Source organism: Prionailurus viverrinus, chromosome A1 (assembly GCF_022837055.1).
Source record: "Prionailurus viverrinus isolate Anna chromosome A1, UM_Priviv_1.0, whole genome shotgun sequence".
Lineage (NCBI taxonomy): Eukaryota > Metazoa > Chordata > Mammalia > Carnivora > Felidae > Prionailurus > Prionailurus viverrinus.
In genome coordinates, this window is record NC_062561.1 from 117,111,292 (window position 1) to 117,132,488 (window position 21,197).

Below are 21,197 nucleotides of genomic sequence, written 5' to 3' on the forward strand. Positions count from 1 at the left end.
AAGTTTATTTATTTATTTTGAGAGAGAGACAGCGGGGAAGGGGCAGAGAGGGGGAGAGAGAACCCCAGTCACACTCTGCTGACAGTGCAGAGCCCGATGCAGGGCTCAATCCTAGGAACTGTGCGATCCTGACCTGAGCTGAAATGAAGAGTCAGACACTTAAATGACTGAGCCACCCAGGCGCCCATGTATGTAAAAGTTTTTAGTTTAATGAAATCCAATTTGTTTATTTTTTCTTTTGCTGCCTATGCCTTTGGTATTATATCCAAAAAATCATTGCCAAATCCTATGTCATGAAGTTTTGTCCTATGTTTTCTTCTAAGAGTTTTATAGTTGTAGGTTTTTGATCCCTTTTGAGTTAATTTTTACATATGTTGTCAGGTAATGGTCCAGCTTCATTGTTTTGCATGTGGTTATATAGATTTCCCAGCATCATTTGTTTAAAAAAAAACCTGACCTTTCCTAATTGAATGGTCTTAACATCCTTGTCAAAAATCATTTGGCCATATATGCAAGGGTTTATTTCTGGAATCTTTCCTTTCTTCCTTTTGTCTAGGTGTCTGTCTTTATTCCCATACCAAATGTTGTATTTATTATAGGTTTGTACATGTTTTGAAATCAGGAAATGTGAATCCTCCTGCTTTGTTCTTCTTTTTCAAGATTGTTTTCAGGGTTCCTTTAGATTGTTTTTTTTTTTTTTTTAATGTTTATTAAAGAGAGAGACTGAGTACAAGCAGGGGAGGGGCAGAGAGAGAGGGAGATACAAAATCTGAAGCAGGCTCCAGGCTCTGAGCTGTTAGCACAGACCCAAACACAGGGCTCAAACTCACAATCCGTGAGATCATTACCTGCACTGAAGTCAGACATTCAACCTACTGAGCCACCCAGGTGCCCCCTTTGACTTTTCTCTCTTTTTCTATTCTCTGTCTCATTTATTCTGCTCTAACCTTTATTATTTCCTTCCTTCTGCCAGTTTTGAGTTTAGTCTTTTTTCAATTACTTTAATTCATTTCTAGTTTGTGTAATTTTTAAAAAAATTTTTTAAGTTTTTATTTTTATTTTAATTCCAGTATATTTAACATACAGCGTTAGATTAGTTTTGGGTGTACAATAAATTAATTCAGCAGTTGTGTACTAGTGCGTATCATGGTGAGTGTACTCTTTAATCCCCATCACCTATTCACCCATGCTCTCCCCACTCCTCTTCCCCTCTGGTAACCATCAGTTTGTTCTTTGCAGTTAAGAGTCTATTTCTTGGTTTGTCTCTCTCTTTTTTTTCCCCTTTGTTCATTTGTTTTGTTTCTTAAATTCCTCACATGAGTGGATTCTCTAGCTCCATCTATGTTGTTGCAAATGTCAAGATTTCATTCTTTTTTATGGTTGAATAATATTCCATCGTATATATGTACCATTTATTTGTCCATTCATCTATTGATGGACACTTAGACCACTTCAATAATTTGGTTAGTGTAAATAACGCTGCAATAAAAACAGGAGTGCAGGGGTGCCTGGGTGGCGCAGTCGGTTAAGCGTCCGACTTCAGCCAGGTCACCATCTCGCGGTCCGTGAGTTCGAGCCCCGCGTCGGGCTCTGGGCTGATGGCTCAGAGCCTGGAGCCTGTTTCCGATTCTGTGTCTCCCTCTCTCTGCCCCTCCCCCGTTCATGCTCTGTCTCTCTGTCCCAAAAATAAATAAACGTTGAAAGAAAAAAAAAAAACAGGAGTGCATATATCCTTTTGAATTAATGTTTTTGTATGCTTTGGATAAATATCCAGTAGTACAAATCGTGGGGTAGTTCTATTTTTAATTTTTTGAGGAACCTACATACTCATTGCCACAGTGGCTACACCAGTTTGCTTTCCCACCAAATAGTGCATGAGGGGTCCTTTTTCTCTACATCCTTGCCAACACTTGCTGTTTATTGTGTTGTTGATGTTAGCCATTCTGATGGGTGTGAGGTGGTATCTCTTTGTAGCTGTGATTTGCATTTCAGTAATGTTGAGCACCTTTTCATGAGTCTGTTGGCAATCAGTATATCTTTGGAGAAATATCTATTTGTCTTCTGCCCATTTTTAGTTTGGTTGTTTGTTTTTTTGGGTGTTCAGTTGTAAACGTTCTTTATATTTTTTGATACTAACACTTTATTGCATATGAAATTTGCAAATATTCTCTCCCATTCAGTAGGTTGTCTTTTAGTTGTCTTGATTGTTTCCTTTGTTGTACAGATGCTTTTTATTTTGAGATAGTCCCAATTAGTTTATTTTTGCTTTCATTTCCATTGGCTCAAGAGACATATCTAGAAAAATGTTGCTATAGCCAATGTCACAGAAACTACTGCCTGTTCTCTCTTCTGGGATTTTTATGATTTCATGTCTCACATTTAGGTCTTTTGTCTTTTATTCACTTTAAATTTATTTTTATGTATTGTGTGAGAAAGTAGTCCCATTTCATTCTTTTGCATGTAACTGTCCAGTTTTCCTAACATGATTTAAAAAAAATTTTTTTTAATGTTTATTTATTTTTGAAGGAGAGAGAGACAGAGTGGGGGGCGGGGTGCAGAGGGAGATGGAGACCCAGAATCTGAAGCAGGCTCCAGGCTCTGAGCTGTCAGCACAGAGCCTGATGCGGGATTCAAACCCACAAAACGCGAGATCATGACCTGAGCCGAAGTCAGACGCTCAACCAACCGAGCCACTCAGGTGCCCCTTCCCTAACACCATTTGTTAAGAACCTGTCTTTTTCTTCAACATAGTATTGGAAATCTTAGCCTCTGCAATCAGACAACACAAAGAAACAAAAAGGCATCCAAATCGGCCAGGAGGAGGTCAAACTTTCACTCTTCGCAGATGACATGATACTCTATATGGAAAACCCAAAAGATTCCACCAGAAAACTGCTAGAATTGATTCATGAATTCAGCAAAGTTGCAGGATATAAAATCAACCCACAGAAATCGGTTGTATTCCTATACACCAACAATGAAGCGACAGAAGGAGAAATCAAGGAATCAATCCCATTTACAGTTGCACAAAAAACCATAAATACCTAGGAATAAATCTAACCAAAGAGGTGAAAAATCTATATGCTGAAAACTATAGAAAGCTTATGAAAGAAATTCAAGAAGACACAAAAAAAAAATGGAAAAAGATTCCATGTTCCTGGATAGGAAGAACAAATATTGTTAAAATGTTGATACTACCCAAAGCAATCTACATATTCAATGCAATTCTATCAAAACAGCACCAGCATTCTTCACAGAGCTAGAACAAATAATCCTAAAATTTGTATGGAACCAGAAAAGACCCTGAATAGCCAAAGCAATCTTGAAAAAGAAAACCAAACCAGGAGGCATCACAATCCCAGACTTCAAGCTATAGTACAAAGCAGTAATCATCAAGACAGTATGGTACTGGCACAAGAACAGACACTCAGATCAATGGAACAGAATGGAGAACCCAGAAATGGACCCACAAACATATGACCAACTAATCTTTGACAAAGCAGGAAAGAATATCCAATGGAATAAAAACAGTCTCTTCAGCAAGTGGTGCTGAGAAAACTGGATAGTGACATGCAGAATAATGAAGCTGGACCACTTTCTTACACCATACACAAAAATAAACTCAAAATGGATGAAAGACCTCACTGTAAGACCATCAAAATCCTCGAGGAGAAAGTAGGCAAAAACCTCTTTGATCTTGGCCACAGCAACTTCTTACTCACCACGTCTCTGGAGGCAAGGGAAACAAAAGCAAAAATGAACTACTGAGACCTCATCAAAATAAATAGCTTCTGTACAGCAAAGGAAACAATCAGCAAAACTAAAAGGCAATGGGGCGCCTGGGTGGCTCAGTCGGTTAAGCGTCCGACTTCGGCTCAGGTCATGATCTCGCGGTCCGTGAGTTCTAGCCCTCCGTCGGGCTCTGTGCTGACAGCTCAGAGCCTGGAGCCTGCTTCAGATTCTGTGTCTCCCTCTCTCTGACCCTCCCCTGTTCATGCTCTGTCTCTCCCTGTCTCAAAAATAAATAAACGTTAAAAAAAAAAAACAAACCTAAAAGGCAACCAACAGAATGGGAGAAGATATTTGCAAATGACATCAGATAGAGTTAGTATCCAAAATCTATAAAGAACATATCAAACTCAACACCCAAAAAACAAATAATCCACTGAAGAAATGGGCAAAAGACATTAATAGACCCTTCTCCAAAGAAGACATTCAGATGGCCAACCGACACATGAAAAAATGCTCAATGTCACTCACCTTCAGAGAAATACAAATCAAAACCACAATGAGATACCACCTTACACCTGTCATAATGACTAACATTAACAACTCAGGCAACAACAGATGTTGGCGAGGATGCAGAGAAAGAGGATCTCTTTTGCATTGTTGGTGGGAATGCAAGCTGGTGCAGCCACTCTGGAAAACAGTATGGAGGTTCCTCAAAAAACTAAAATAAAACTATCCCATGACCCAGCAATTGCACTACTAGGCATTTATCCAAGGGATACAGGTGTGCTGTTTCGAAGGGACACATGCACCCCCATGTTTATAGCAGCACTATCAACAATAGCCAAAGTATGGAAAGAGCCCAGATTTCCATCGATGGACGAATGGATAAAGAAGATGTGGTATAGCTATATAATAGAGTATTACTCGGCAATCAAAAAGAATGAAATCTTGCCCTTTGTAACTACGTGGATGGAACTGGAGGGTTTATACTAAGTGAAATTAGTCAGAGAAAGACAAAAATCATATGACTTCACTCATATGAGGACTTTAAGAGACAAAACAGATGAACGTAAGGGAAGGGAAGCAAAAACAATATAAAAACAGGGAGGGGGACAAAACAGAAGAGACTCATAAATAATGGAGAACAAACTGAGGGTTACTGGAGGGGTTGTGGGAGGGGTGATGGGCTAAATGGGTAAGGGGCATTGAGGAATCTACTCCTGAAATCATTGTTTCACTATATGCTAACTAATTTGGATGTGAATTTTAGAAAATAAAAAATAAATTAAATTAAAAAAAAATTTTTTTTAACTGTCTTTTTCCCCTGACATATTCTTGCCTCTTTTGCAGAAGATCAATTGATTGTATAATTGCGGGTTTGCCATTGATCTTTGTGTCTATTTTTGTTCCCATACCATACTGTTTTCATTAATACAGCTTTGTAGTATAACTTGAAATCTGGAGCTGTGATACCTCCAGCTTTGTATTTCTTTTTCAAGATTGTTTGGCTATTTGGGGTCCTTTGTAGTTCCATACAGATTTTAGGATTATTTATTCTAGTTCTGTGAAAAAAAAGCCATTGGTATTTTGATAGGGATTGCATTAAATCTGTAGATTGCTTTGGGTCATATGGGCTTTTTAACAATAATTGTTCTTCAAGTCCATGAGCCTGCAATGTCTTTCCATTTATTTGTGTGTCTTAAATTTCTGTCATCAGTTAGTATTTTATAGTTTTCAGAGGATAGGTCTTTCATCCCCTTGATTAGATTTATTCCTAGGTATTTTATTATTTTGGGTACAATTATTAATAGGTTTGCTTTCTTAATTTCTCTTTCTGTTGCTTCATTATTAGTGTATAAAAATGCAATGGATTTCTGTACATTGATTTTGTATCCTGTGACCTTACTGAATTCATTTATCAGTTCCAGTAGTTTTTTGGTGGAGTCTTTAGGGTTTTCTATATGTAGTATCATAACATCTGCAAACAGTGAAAGTTTTACTTCTTCTTTACCAATTTGGATACAAAATTGTATTTCCTTATTGTTGTCTGATTGCTGTGGGTAGGACCTTTAGTACTATGTTGAATAAAATTGGTGAGAGTGGACATCCTTGTCTTATTCCTGATCTTAGGGGGAAAGCTTTCAGTTTTTCATCATTGAGTATAATTCTAATCTATTCTCTAGAATTTCCTTCCTTCTGCTTGCTCTAGATACATTTTGCTCTTCTTTTTCTAGGCTTTTGAATTTTTTAAAAATGTTTATTTATTTTTGAGAGAGAGAGAGAGAGAGACAGTGTGAGCCAGGGAGGGGCAGAGAGAGAGAGGGAGACACAGAATCTGAAGCAGGCTCCAGGCTCTGAGCTGTCAGCACAGAGCCCAACACGGGGCTCAAACCTAGAAACTGTGAGATCATGACCTGAGCTGAAGTCAGATGCTTAACCGACTGAGCCACCCAGGCACCCTGTAGGCTTTTAAAATGTGTGGTTAAACATGCAGAAGAATGAAACTAGACCACTTTCTTACACCATTCACAAAAATAAACTCAAAATGGATAAAGGACCTGAATGTGACAGGAAACCATCAAAACACTAGAGGAGAAAGCAGGAAAAGACCTCTCTGACCTCAGCCACAGCAATTTCTTACTTGACACATCCCCAAAAGCAAGGGAGTTAAAAGCAAAAATGAACTATTGGGACCTTATGAAGATAAAAAGCTTCTGCACAGCAAAGGAAACAATCGACAAAATTAAAAGGCAACCAACGGAATGGGAAAAGATATTTGCCAATGACATATCGGACAAAGGGCTAGTATCCAAAATCTGTAAAGAGCTCACCAAACTCCACACCCAAAAAACAAATAATCCAGTGAAGAAATTGGCAGAAAACATGAACAGACACATCTCTAAAGAAGACATCCGGATGGCCAACAGGCACATGAAAAGATGCTCAACGTGGCTCCTCATCAGGGAAATACAAATCAAAACCACACTCAGATATCACCTCACGCCAGTCAGAGTGGCCAAAATGAACAAATCAGGAGACTATAGATGCTGGAGAGGATGTGGAGAAATGGGAACCCTCTTGCACTGTCGGTGGGAATGCAAACTGGTGCAACCACTCTGGAAAACAGTGTGGAGGTTCCTCAAAAAATTAAAAATAGACCTACCCTATGACCCAGCAGTAGCACTGCTAGACATTTACCCAAGGGATACAGGAGTACTGATGCATAGGGGCACTTGTACCCCAATGTTTATAGCAGCACTGTCAACAATAGCCAAATTGTGGGAAAAGCCTAAATGTCAATCAACTGACGAATGGATAAAGAAATTGTGGTTTATATACACAATGGAGTACTACGTGGCAATGAGAAAGAATGAAATATGGCCCTTTGTAGCAACGTGGATGGAACTGGAGAGTGTGATGCTAAGTGAAATAAGCCATACAGAGAAAGATACCATATGTTTTCACTCTTATGTGGATCCTGAGAAACTTAACAGAAACCCATGGGGGAGGGGAAGGGGAAAAAAAAAATGAGGTTAGAGTGGGAGAGAGCCAAAGCATAAGAGACTCTTAAAAACAGAACAAACTGAAGGTTGATGGGGAGGTGGGAGGGAGGGATGGGTAGGTGGTGGGCATTGAAGAGGGCACCTTTTGGGATGAGCACTGGGTGTTGTATGGAAACCAATTTGACAATAAATTTCATATATTAAAAAAAAATAAATATAAAAATAAATAAATAAAACGTGAGCTTAGGTTATGATGTTGTTTTTTTTCTGCTCTTCTAATTTTAGGCACTTTGAGGTATAAGTTTCCCTCTCAGCACTACTTTAGCTGTGTCTTATAAATTTTAATATGTTGTAGTTTGTTTTCATTCAGTTCCATGTATTTTTTTTTTATTCCACTTGAGACTTACTCTGTGACTCATAGTTTATTTTGATGTGTATTTAGTTTCCAAACATCTGAACATTTTCCTGTTATCTTTCTGTTACTGGTTTCTAGTTTGGTTCCATTGTGATCAGAAAGTACATTCTATATTATTTTAGTTTTTAAAAATGTTTGAAGTTTGCTTCATAGCGAAGATGTGGACATATATTCCCTGTGCATTTGAGGACAATGTATATTTTGCTGGTTAGGGGTGGAGTGTTGTATAAATATCAATTAGATCCTATTGATTGATGGTAGAATTCTACATTTTTTTTTAATTTTTGTGTCTAGTTTTTCTAACAATTGTTGAGAGAAGTGTGTTATAATCTTCATCTGTACTTGTACTTATGGATTTGTGTGTTTCATTTCGTTGGTTCATTTTTTCACATGCTGGAGCTCTGTTGTTTGGTACATACACATTTTCAGAATTGCTATTTGTCTTTTTCACGATTGCACTTTGATCATTATGTGAAGTTTTTCTCTGGTAATCTTCTTTGTTCTGAGGTCTAATTTGTTAATATGGCTCCTGATATTATTATAGCTACTCTTGTTTTCCATTGATAAATGTTTTTGCCCTTTCCTTTCAATCTTTGATATGTTTGATATGCCTATATTGTTATGCTGAAGTGATTTTTTTTGCAGACAGTGTATTTTTAGGTCATGTTTTGTAATCCACTCTGTCAGTCTTAGTATTTTAATTGGTTTGTTTAGACCATTTACATTTAATGAGGGGCACCTGGGTGGCTCAGTTGGTTAAGTGTCAGACTCATGATCTCAGCTCAGGTCTTGATCTCAAGGTCATGAGTGCAAACCGTTGAGCTCCGTGCTGGATATGAAGCTTACTTAAAAATATAATAATTATTATTGATGTGGTGTTCTTATATTCTGATTCTTTGTTGAAATTTATTATTTTTTTAAAGTTTATTTTGAGAGAGACAGCACAAGTGGGGAAGGGGCAGAGAGAGATGAAGAGAGAGAGAATCCCAAGCAGGCTTCTGCTGCCAACACAGATCCTGACGTGGGGCTCAAACTCACAAAAGCGTGAGATCATGACCTGAGCTGAAACCAAGAGCTGGACACTTAACCGACTGAGTCATCCAGGCACCCCTGCAATTTATTTTTTATTCGTTTTCTCCCCTTTATTTTCTTTAATATATCATTAATTGCCCCTTTTTAAAAATCATCTATATTTGATTTGCTTCTAGGTCTATTTTTATTGTTTATTTTATATCTTGACAATTATATTTTCTTGCCTTTTAATATGTCTAGTATTTTTAGCTGTAAGTCATATGCTGTGGATTATTCCTTTTCACGGATCTTGATTATCCTGTCTTTTAACAAAAAAACAATATTTTTGGGTTAATTTATGTTGAGAGACTGCACGTGTGCACATGCAAGCCGGGGAGGGGCAGAAAGAGAGAGAGAGAAAATCTCAAGCAGGTTCTGCACTTAGCATGGAGACTGATGTGGGTCTCAATCTCACAAACCCATGAGATCACGACCTGAGCCGAAACCATGAGTTCGATGCTCAACCGACTGAGACACCCAAGTACCCCTATCCTGTCATTCTTTTTAAACTGTTAAATTTTGTTCTAGCAGGCAGTTAAATTACCAATGGATCACTCTAATCATATTGAGGATTAAATTCATCTTTACTCTTTTTTTTTTTAACGTTTATCTTTGAGAGAGGGAGAGGGGGGACATATGCAAGCAGGGGAGGGGCAGAGAGAGGGGGACAGAGGACCCAAAGCAAGTTCTGTGCTGACATCAGAGAGCCCAATGTGGGGCTTTGAACTAGTGAACTGCGAGATCATGACCTGGCTGAAGTCGGACACTTAACCAACTGAGTCACCCAGGTGCCCCTAATTCATCTTTTCTCTTAAATTACTGGTTCCTTCCTCCTTGATCTTTGGGTATTCCTTAGTATGGATCTATACCATCTCAAATGACATCCTGTATATTCACCATGATCTTTCTATTCTGCCTGAGTCTGAACTCCCAAAGCTCCAACCTTTCAGCACCCAATCTCTACTAGGCATCCTGGAGTATCATCCTCAGTGTGTTCAACTCAGCAGTTGCCCAAGTTTTTGGAGAAGATAATTTTGTATAGATTTTTGAGACTTCTTCTCTGTATTGTTTTTCCTCAGGTATCCTGCCCATCTCCCCAGGTCCTAACTGTTTTGGCTGCCTTGTATTCTCATCTTTGTTTTCTTTGCTGAAAGAGATCTTCACTCTTTGTTTAGCTTTCAGTTTCCTTAGACCATGGTTTGGGAGATGCCTAAAGAGAGAAAGTTGTAGTGAATGTAGGGTTCAACTTATGCGCTGCCTTTTATTAGTGCCTAGCCTTAGGCTGGGTGTGGTTCATGCCTCCAGTTGCTTTATCTCTTTTGCCCAATTTTTACAGTTGTTTATTATAGGAGAGTGAGTGCATTACCAGCTACAGATCTATGGTTAAAACTCTAAGTCTTATATGTTTTGTTAATTTTTTAAACATTTATTCATTTTTGAAAGACAGAGCACAAACGGGGGAGGGCTAGAGAGAGGGAGACACAGAATCCAAAGCAGGCTCCAGGCTCCGAGCTGTAAGCACAGAGCCTGATGCGGGGCTCGAACTCACTGCGAGATCATGACCTGAGCTGAAGTTGGCCATTCAACCGACTGAGCCACCCAGCCGCCCCTAAAGTCTTATAATTTAAAAAAATTCTAATAATGATATTAGACCTTTGAGATTGGATTATTCTGTTTTTACTTCTTATATTTTCCTTTGGCAAAATAAATATTGTTTATTAAAGCAAAAAGTGCTTAGTGTAATTTTTCTCTTAATATATGTACTCAAGATATGGCAGCAGAGTAGCAGAGTCAATGAAGAAATTGAAGTAAATTCACACAAAACTATTGGGAGCTAGAGGAGCTATGCACAACAGTAGTTCCCTGATCTGTGAATACTCATAAATTCTTTTTCCTTTTAAATTAGAAATGTATTTCAAATGCCAAATAACTTAATGCAGTAATTTGGTTAAAATACATTTTATTTTAGGGGCACCTGGTTGGCCTAGTCAGTTAAGTGTCTGACTCTTGATCTCAGCTCAGATTATGATATCAAAGTAGTGAATTTGATCCCAGCATTGGTTGGGCTCTGTGCAGGACATGGAGCCTACCTTAAAAAAAATATATATATATAGTGGGTGGTGGGCACTGAGGAGGGCACCTGTTGGGATGAGCACTGGGTGTTGTATGGAAACCAATTTGACAATAAATTTCATATTAAAAAAAATATGTGTGTGTGTGTGCGCGCGTGCATGATTTTACATATATCTGAAGGGTTAGTGTTTAATAGTAAAGATAGAATTTTAGTTTTATTTTTGTTTTAGTAGAACTGAAATTTTAATGCCAAGTTATTTGTTTTTGACATCATGTCAACAGTGATTAAAGTTGGTGGGCTAGTCATTTAGTTAAATATAATGAAATTTTTGTTGGATACTGAAATCTAACATTTAATAAGGTTTCTTTATTTTTTATTATTTAACAAAAATTTTTTAAATTTTTATTTTTTTCAACGTTTATTTATTTTTGGGACAGAGAGAGACAGAGCATGAACGGGCGAGGGGCAGAGAGAGAGGGAGACACAGAAACGGAAACAGGCTCCAGGCTCTGAGCCATCAGCCCAGAGCCTGATGCGGGGCTCGAACTCACGGACCGCGAGATCGTGACCTGGCTGAAGTCGGACGCTTAACCGACTACGCCACCCAGGCGCCCCTAAAAAAAATTTTTTTTTTAATGTTTATTTATTTTTGAGACAATGAGAGAGCCAGAGTGCAAGCAGTGGAGGGGCAGACAGAGGGAGACACAGAATCTGAAATAGGCTCCAGGCTCTGAGCTGTCAGCCCAGAGCCTGACATGGGGCTCGAACTCCGGAACCGTGTGATCATGACCTGAGCCGAAGTCGGATGCTTAACCGACTGAGCCACTCAGGCACACCTAATTAAGGTTTCTTTAATTAATTCTTTAATAAAAGAATTGCCTAACCTTATAAAACCTTGTTTTTATACTCAGTCTTTGCCTTTCATTAGCAATATTTTGGTCATTTTTGAAATACAGAACAACACAGCATTTGACTTTATATGGCACAATAAGAATTAAGGCCTACATAAAATTTTGAAGTAAAGAATTTGAAACTAAAGAAGGATATTTATGGTGATAGAGGGGTAGAATGAATACCCTCCATGAGAGTGACTTATTAATTGCGTTACTGTCTGTGCAGATGGACCCATGGTAATATTACTTACAAGTGAATTGATACTGATTTTTAAAAAAAAATTTTTTTTTAACGTTTATTTTTGAGACAGAGACAGAGCATGAACAGGGGAGGGTCAGAGAGAGAGGGAGACACAGAATCCGAAACAGGCTCCAGGCTCTGAGCAGTCAGCACAGAGCCTGACGTGGGGCTTGAACTCATGGACCACGAGATCGTGACCTGAGCTGAAGTCGGACGCTTAACCGACTGAGCCACCCAGGCGCCCCGATACTGATTTTTTTTTTTTTTAATTTTTTTTAACATTTATTTATTTTTGAGACAGAGAGAGACACAGCATGAACAGGGGAGGGGCAGAGAGAGAGGGAGACACAGAATCGGAAGCAGGCTCCAGGCTCTGAGCCATCAGCCCAGAGCCCGACGCGGGGCTCGAACTCACGGACCGCGAGATCGTGACCTGGCTGAAGTCGGACGCTTAACCGACTGCGCCACCCAGGCGCCCCATGATTTTTTTTATCTTTGTAAAATTCTTTGCCTCATTGTAACAAGCTAGTGCTGAGGCAAATTATAGGTTACTATCAGACCACAGGGGTTTTCCTTGGTGACATAATCCCTAGTGGTAATGACTTCATAGAATTTATTGTTATTTTTTTGCCAAGTCTTTGTTTTTTAAACAGATCTAACAAAGTTTCTATGCTTCAACATGACACCTAGGTTTGAGGGTATAGGTATATTTTACCTGGCAGTTGTATACACAATAATTGTTTGAGGTACTATTACTCTTGACTATGGATTTAACAGTTTTTTGAACTTCAATGAATGTGGAAATTTGAAATTATTTAGAATTGTAAATATGTCATAAGTCTGATTCTTTTCAATATTTGGGCTTGCTCAAAACTAAGGGAAAGTAATTTTAATGGAGTTTTTGATAAAGTCAGCTCACTTCTCATCTGGGCATAATAGTATATATGTATCTAAGGTGCATCTCCTTTTCTTCCTTTCTGACTTTTCTCAATCTCTTCTGTTCTTCCAATTTTAAAAACTCAAAATAACAACCAAACAAAAAACGTTTCTTCTTGTTTTACTTCTGAAAATCTGCAGGATGGACATGTTGAGGTAGCACGTTTGCTTTTGGATAGTGGTGCTCAAGTGAACATGCCTGCAGATTCATTCGAGTCTCCGTTGACGCTAGCTGCCTGTGGAGGACACGTTGAATTGGCAGCTCTACTTATTGAAAGGGGAGCAAATCTTGAAGAGGTTAATGATGAAGGATACACTCCCTTGATGGAAGCTGCTCGGGAAGGACACGAAGAGATGGTGGCACTACTCTTAGCACAAGGTAAAGTAGTTTTATTTCTTTAATTAAAAGATCTATTTCCTTTGGATGTTTTGTGTCATCAGTCAAGGTTACTACTACTAACATATTTTTTTGCATTGATGATAAAGTAAATTTTCCATGCCCTGAAAGGAATCCCAGAAGCTGGGAGAGATCATTAACGCTGTTTAGAGCAATATCTTTATTGTAAGTCTTTTGCCGCTAGTTTTACAAACTTTTATGCTTTTCTCAGGAGCAAATATAAATGCCCAGACGGAAGAAACCCAAGAAACTGCTCTGACTTTGGCTTGCTGTGGAGGATTTTCTGAAGTTGCAGACTTCTTGATTAAGGCCGGGGCTGATATAGAACTTGGCTGCTCCACACCTCTAATGGAAGCTTCACAGGAGGGACACCTCGAGTTGGTTAAATATTTACTGGCTGCCGGTATGTGGCTTTAAAAGTGCCTTTTAAAAAAAGGCTTTTTATATAGCTTTTGTAACTTTATCAATGAAACTTACTGTTTTATATCTATAAAAGGTGAAAGCCAGCTCCACAATTGAATTGCTCTTCTTGGGCTCCTAAACCTCTGAAATGTCATTTTTATTATTATTATTATTTTTAAAGTTTGTTTATCTTGAGAAAGAGAGAGAGAGAGAGAACGCGAGCACAAATGGGAGGAGGGGCAGAGAGAGGAGAGAAGGAATCCCAAGGGAGCTTTGCACTGTCAGCACAGAGCCCGACACCGGGCTCATTCTCAAGAACTGAGAGATCATGACCTGAGCCGAAACCAGTAGTCAGACGCATAACTGACTGAGCCACCTAGGTGCCCTGAAAAAAGGCATTTTTAATGTTTGTTTGTTTATTTTATTTTATTTTATTTTATTTTATTTTATTTTATTTTATTTTATTTTATTTTATTTTTTTAAATGTTTATTTATTTTTGAGACAGAGAGAGACAGAGCATGAACGGGGGAGGGGCAGAGAGAGAGGGAGACACAGAATCCGAAGCAGGCTCCAGGCTCTGAGCTGTCAGCCCAGAGCCCGACGCGGGGCTTGAACTCACGGACCGCGAGATCGTGACCTGAGCTGAAGTCGGATGCTTAACCGACTGAGCCACCCAGGCACCCCAATGTTTATTTATTTTTGAGAGGGGGAAGGAAGGAGCAGAGCAGAGAGAGGGAGACACAATCTGAAGCAAGCTCCAGGCTCTGAACTGTCAGCATAGAGCCTAACATAGAGCTCAACCTCAGGAACTGCAAGATCATGACCTGAGCTGAAGTCAGATGCTTAACCGACTAAGCCACCCAGGTGCCCCCAAAATGTCATTTTAAAAACGTTTTCTTATTGTTATTAATGTTTGTTTAGTGACCATAGGCTTCTCATTGACCTTCTCTTTCCATTGAATGGTTTGAGGCTTTCTGCAAGGGAAAAGTTAGCTTCTCCGAGTCTCTTTTGGAGAGATGGAGGTGGAGATGACATTATAAGAGGTTATAATTTGATACTTTTTAAAAAATATGTTTAGTTTTGAAAGACACGGAGAGCTGTGCACATGCGCCTAAGTAGGGGTGGGGCAGAGAGAGGAGGACAGAGGATCCGAAGCAGGCTCTGTGCTGATAGCAGAGAGCATGATGCTGGGCTCAAACTCATGAACCCTGAGATCATGACCTGAGCTAAAGTCAGATGTTTAAGTGACTGACTATAATTTGCTACTTAAAAAAAAGGTTTTTTTAATGTTTTTATTTATTTTTGAGAGACAGAGAGACAGAGCATGAGCGGGGGAGGGGCAGAGAGAGAGGAGATAGAGAATCTGAAGCAGGCTCCAGGCTGTCAGCACAGAGCCCACATTCACAGACCTCGAGATCATGACCTGAGCTGAAGTCGAGAACCGACTGAGCTACTACCCAGGCACACCTATAATTTGATACTTTTAAGCCTATTGATTTCTTGACATTTCTAAGTCTTCTTAAAAGAAAAAAAAAAAAAAAAGAACTAGTGGGAATTTAATTTTTGGCAGAAGTACTTAGTTTTAAAATAATTTGTGGTTAGGGGTGCCTGGGTGGCTCAGTCAGTTGAGCATCTGACTTTGGCTCAGGTCATAATCTCAGGGTCCATGGGTTCTTGCCCTGCCTTGGGCTCTGTGCTGACAACGTGAAGCCTGGAGCCTCCTTCAAGTTCTGTGTCTGCCTTTCTCTCTCTCTCTCTCTCTCTCTCTCTCTCTCTCTCTCTCTCTCAAAAATGAATAAACTTTAAATAAATTTTTTAATAAAAAATAAAAAAATTTTTGTGTTTTATACATTGTTGAGCATTAGTAAGAGATAAGTAGTTTTGAACGAAATATTTGTAGTTTATAGAGCAAAATAAGAATATACCAGAAAAAAAAATTGATACAGATAGATATATACCTTTATATATTCTTTAGAAAGTTTTTCTTTTTTATCCATGTCTGATATATTCTTTAAAACTTGATATATTAAAGAAATTAATATGTAAAGGAAAATAAAATATATAGCAAAATTTTATTCATCCTTATTACTTTATTCATCCTTTCACTGTTAACATTAATTTCATTACAGCTCAGCTGCAATTTTTTTAAATTATTACTGAAATAATTTCTTAGTGTTGTTAATGGGTCAGATGATTGTTTAGATTTTGACCAAAAGTACAAACCAATCATACCTAAAAGCTGAACTCTTCTTGCACTCACATGTTATTAATCACTGAAGTTATTGTATGCATTAATCAGTCATTATACCTCCACCATTTTCAGTAACTGTCTGTGTCCCCTGTAGGAGTCCTTACCAGTGGTTACCTTTCTATGGTCTTCCCATGTCCCTCTAAGTAAAGTCTTGCTGTTTTGAGAGGCTTTTAAAAGAAGGCATAAATGTTTACTAAGAAGTTATTGAACACCAGACATTCTGCTCAGTTCTCATGTGATCTCTATTAATTACCATTGGTCCTGGTATAGTAAGAAATATTAAACACATTCTTATGGATATGGAAACAGTGCTCAATCATGTTACCCTAAGGTAACTAACCTAATAAGTGACAGACAGTATTTAAACTTAGAACTCCTGACATTGTTTTTTCTATTGTACCACCGTGGAGTCTCATATTTAGCTACTTATGGTAATTTGAAGTATGTAGTTTCCAGAACTATCTCAGGGTTTGAGAATCAATTTTTTATATGATCACTATTTTAAAAAATTATTTTTCCACATTAGAGTGTGCTTAACTTACATGAAGTTCTTTTTAGAGTGTAGCACTAAAAAAACACCCAACAGATATTTTAATACATTGCCTATACCATTTTAAAAAATTCAAGAACCTTTTTTTTTTAGGAACTTTTTTGTTATGGCATTTTTTCAAACAGAAAATAGTATAATGAACCCTTAGAGCCTATCACCCAGCTTTACCAATTTTTAATTTATGGCCCATCTCATTTCATCTATACTTTCTCCATATCCCCCATTTATTTTTATAATATTGTTTTTTATTGAGCTATAACTGATATATAACATTAGTTTCAAGTATACAACCGAATGAGTTGATATTTGTATATATTGTGAAACGATTACCACACTAAGTCTAGTTAACATCTGTCACCATATGTACTTACAGAAACATTTTTATTTTCATTTTTATTTTAAGTTTATTTATTTTAAGAGAGAGACAGAATATGTACACAAGCAGCAGAGGGCCAGAGAGAAAGGGAGAGAAAGAATCCTAAGTATCCTCTATGCTGTCAATGCAGACTCTGACACCAGCTTGGCTCCCTCCCAGGATGGTGAGATCATGACCTGAGCTTAACCGACTGAGCCCCACCCAGGCACCCCCTACCTAAAATTTTTTTTTTTTTAATTTTTTTTTTTTCAACGTTTATTTATTTTTGGGACAGAGAGAGACAGAGCATGAACGGGCGAGGGGCAGAGAGAGAGGGAGACACAGAATCGGAAACAGGCTCCAGGCTCCGAGCCATCAGCCCAGAGCCCGACGCGGGGCTCGAACTCACGGACTGCGAGATCGTGACCTGGCTGAAGTCGGACGCTTAACCGACTGCGCCACCCAGGCGCCCCTAAAATTTTTAAATAATAATTCCTTAGTATCATTAAATGTCTAAGCAGTTTCACATTTTTCTTACAAATGTGAGTGTGTATGTTTAATGGCTTTTTTGAATTAAGATTCAAGTAAGATTTATACAACTGTTGATCAGTATGTCTCTTAAGTCTCTTTTGTCTATGGGCTCCCCTTCCAGGCTTCTCTTCCATCTTTCTATTTCCTTGCAAGTTTTGATTGAAGAAATGGAATGTTAATCCTTTAGGCTTCCCACAGTATGGGTTTTGCTAATTCTATCTCCATGATTTTATTTTACTTGTTTTTCTGTCTCTTGGGTTTCCTTCAAAGTAGTAGTTAGATCTAGAAAAAATTTGGGTATGACATGTTTGTTTGTTTTACTAGACTACTTCATAGGTAGTATTTGTATACTTTCTTCAGATGGTAGTAAATGTGTGATTATCTCTTTTTGTGATATTGTTAGCCATAAATGATCACTGCTTATATCCATTAATTCGTTAGGAGTTACAAAGTGGTGATGTTCTCACTTCTTTTATTCCTTACTTGTTTAATAGCTGGAATATGTCCATAAAGAGAAACTTCCCTTCATCACCTATCTGGTTACCCTTAGGTATAAATCATATGAAAACAGTAGTTTAATCTTTTCCCCTTTTATTTACCAGTTTCCAAAATAATGAGGTGATCCCCTAGCATCCTTCAGTGGTGACCAATGAAGTGGTTTTTTGTTTTTTATTTGAACATCGTTTGAACTTTCGAGTTTAAACATATATGATGGATTGTACTGCATCACAGTCCTTATTCTTTTAGAAGCAAAAACTCTGGAAAGGTGAGACCATTTGATAAATTTTGGTCAGTAAGGTTAGGTCCTAAATCCTTTTGATGTGACCTCGCTATATAGTCTCTGATAGTTTCCCTGCTTTCTGCTATGGCGAGGTATTTCAGACACATCTCAGTACAGATTCTGCCCTAGTCTTGGTACCAATCATTTTTCTAAAAAGCCCTAATTCCATTTTGTAGGAAATAGTATGTAGCAGAGACCACAATGTAAGCTAGAGACTGTTTCTGTTTGGTCTGTCATTGTCTCTAGGACTTTTTGGTTTGTCAGAGTTAGGAAATATTTATTTTTCTTATGGATAAATTGAACTCTTAAACAGTTCATGTCAGTGCTTGCAGTTCAGAACCATAGAGTTTTTACTTAACCTCAACAATCTTCGATCTTTGGTTTCTTTCAACCGTGCCAAAATTTCACTCCTCACCAAAGGATTGCTCATTTGATTTTACCGTAATATCCACAGAACTATTTCAGAGTACAAACCAACACTACCACCAATATGATTTCTGAAAACTGATATTTTTTGGTTTTTCAGCTCTTCTCTCCTCTCCCCTCCACTTGGAGTGTATCTTACTGGGGACATACAGGGGAATTACTGTGTTTTAAAATAATTTGCTTTATGTGCTTCAGCACATAAACTAATATTAAAATAATTTGATTTAGTCCCTTTCTGTATGCTCAAAGGCATTTTTACAAAGCAGACTGAAAAGAAAATTAAGGTGCGCCTGGGTGGCTCAGTTAAGCTTCTGAATTTGGCTCATGTCATGATCTCACAGCTTGTGAGTTTGAGACCTGCGTGGGGCTCTGTGCTGACAGCTCTGAGCCTGGAGCCTGTTTCAGATTCTGCCCCTCCCCCGCACTCTCACACTTGTGTTCTCTCTCTCTCTCTCTCTCTCTCTCTCTCTCTCTCTCAAAAATAAACATTAAAAAATATGTTAAAAAAAGAAAATTAGGATACTTAAAATACTTTCTAATATTTTCATATTTTGAATTCATCAATTTCACGAAATTATAAAATTTAACCATTTAATATAATTTTACAGTTTATGAAGTAAACGTTTGGTTTTTTTGCTTGCTAGGTGCTAATGTTCATGCTACAACAGCAACAGGAGACACAGCCTTAACCTATGCTTGTGAAAATGGACATACGGATGTTGCAGATGTTTTACTTCAAGCAGGCGCTGACTTAGTAAGATACAATTCTTAAATTTCTTTTGTGAATGTTGATGCTACATCTATTTTTAACATTTAGAAAACACAAGGAAAAGAAATCAATAGTTTGCATACTTTGTAGAAAATAACTTTTAAAAAAGTTTTGCTATTTGTTGCATTTATTAAATATATTTGAAAGTACTTAGTTTTTAATAGGTCATTTTGTTTCCTGGGTAAAACTATTAGTTGGTTTCTTCCACTTCAATCTCATTTGTCATTCCCGAACTTTTTAAACGGCTCTTTATTAGACATATCATAAATTCAGCGATATGTTTACAGAATAGAATAACCTATCAAATCACTTTGAGTGATTTCTTTTGTTTCTTTAATTAGTTTGACATATAAAAACAAAGCTACTATCCTCTTCCTAACAACATTAGTATAGTATTCTATTCTTTTTTGTTCTTTTAGTATTTTCTATTTTGGTTTTTCAAAATTTCAAATTAGATGGCAACTTCATTTGTGCAATAATTGTTGCAAATGTGGAAAATTATACATAATTTTTCACTTTAAAGATGACTGCTTCTTCCTGAAATGTGTGCTTTGACTAATTTTCATTTTGTGAGGGTACTTTAAACTGCTTTCTAGAGTTTCTCCCTGAATTACCTTTTTTTTTTTTTTAAGTTTATTTATTTTGAGAGCGAGTGTGCACATGCATCTGCGTCAGTTGGGGAGAGGCAGAGAGAGAGGGAGAGAGAGAATTCCGAATAGGCTCTGCGCTATTTGCGCAGAGCTTGACTGTGGGCCTTGATCTCCCGAATCCAATTATGGGATCATGACGTGAGCTGAAATCAAGAGTCAGATGCTTAACCCACTGTGCCACCCAGACACCCCTCCCTGAATTTCCTTATATATTTCTTAAAAATCTATGTGTGATATGCACAGCTATGAGTGTTTTAGAGAATTTATATATTAAAGTTATTTTGGAAAAACTATGCAAACATTGCCTTTTAAACCATTTCTAATAATAGACATTCCCACATAGATACCTGAGAACATTGTTGGAAAATAATTATGGGTTAACATAAATGCATAGTATGATTGTCCTATTTATTATCATTTCTACTAATACTAAATATTATACTGATAACACTAGTATTCATTCTCAGTAATCAGGATCTGCCCCATCAGTTAGAATTTCTGAGAGGTGTACCTTTTTTGCTTGAAAATTATGCAGAATGATATGTTAAGTAGATCTTAATATTCTGCCCTCTTTCTATATCTTTTTCCTTTTTTACACTTGCTTTGGGTCATCCATAAAAATTAGAAATTGAAGTATTTCATCATTTGAAATAAAGAAATAGGATACAGTATAAAAGCTATATGCAAAGTTTAATACTTTTATCCTCTGAATTCTCTCTTCTTTCCATTTTTCTATAGCAGTCATTTTCTTAATCTGTTTATTGAGAATTATTATGGAAATGTTAAATAGTAAAAAGAGGTACTGTCTGTTAAATAGAATCTAATATATAGCAAAATTTACGGGATTTTAACTGAGTTAAAAATCTGGTATGAAATATTTTTAAATGTTTTACTTTTATAATCTTCTGTAATTACATAAATAGGGTGTGATTAAAATTCGTCAGGACAATTACATTAAGTGAGCATATAGAAAGATTTGAATTTATCATACCTGTACATTCAAACTGTAAGATTAAGAAGTGGCTCAGATAAACATAAACATATATATATATATATATATATATATATATATATATATATATATATCTTAATTAAGTAGAAAGGTAATACTGTTATTCTAATATAACTTTATTTTTCTATTTTGCAATCTGTCTTTGCATTTATATTTATGTGTAATTATAACCATAGTGTAATATAGTTCTCTATTTTTTTCCACTGT

General features: G+C 37.3%; 1 protein-coding gene across 5 annotated transcripts in view; it reads left to right on the top strand.

The window, feature by feature from the left end:
• ANKHD1 (ankyrin repeat and KH domain containing 1) overlaps positions 1-21,197 on the top strand; it is a 132,944-nt gene that overhangs the window by 45,947 nt on the left and 65,800 nt on the right. For 4 of the 5 annotated variants that reach the window (XM_047860564.1, XM_047860556.1, XM_047860581.1 and 1 more), the window contains exons 8-10: positions 13,007-13,244; positions 13,474-13,665; positions 19,204-19,313. In XM_047860564.1, coding sequence (XP_047716520.1) covers positions 13,007-13,244; positions 13,474-13,665; positions 19,204-19,313 — 540 coding nt within the window. The remainder of the gene's footprint in view (positions 1-13,006; positions 13,245-13,473; positions 13,666-19,203; positions 19,314-21,197) is intronic. The other variant, XM_047860588.1, reaches the window with a different exon arrangement.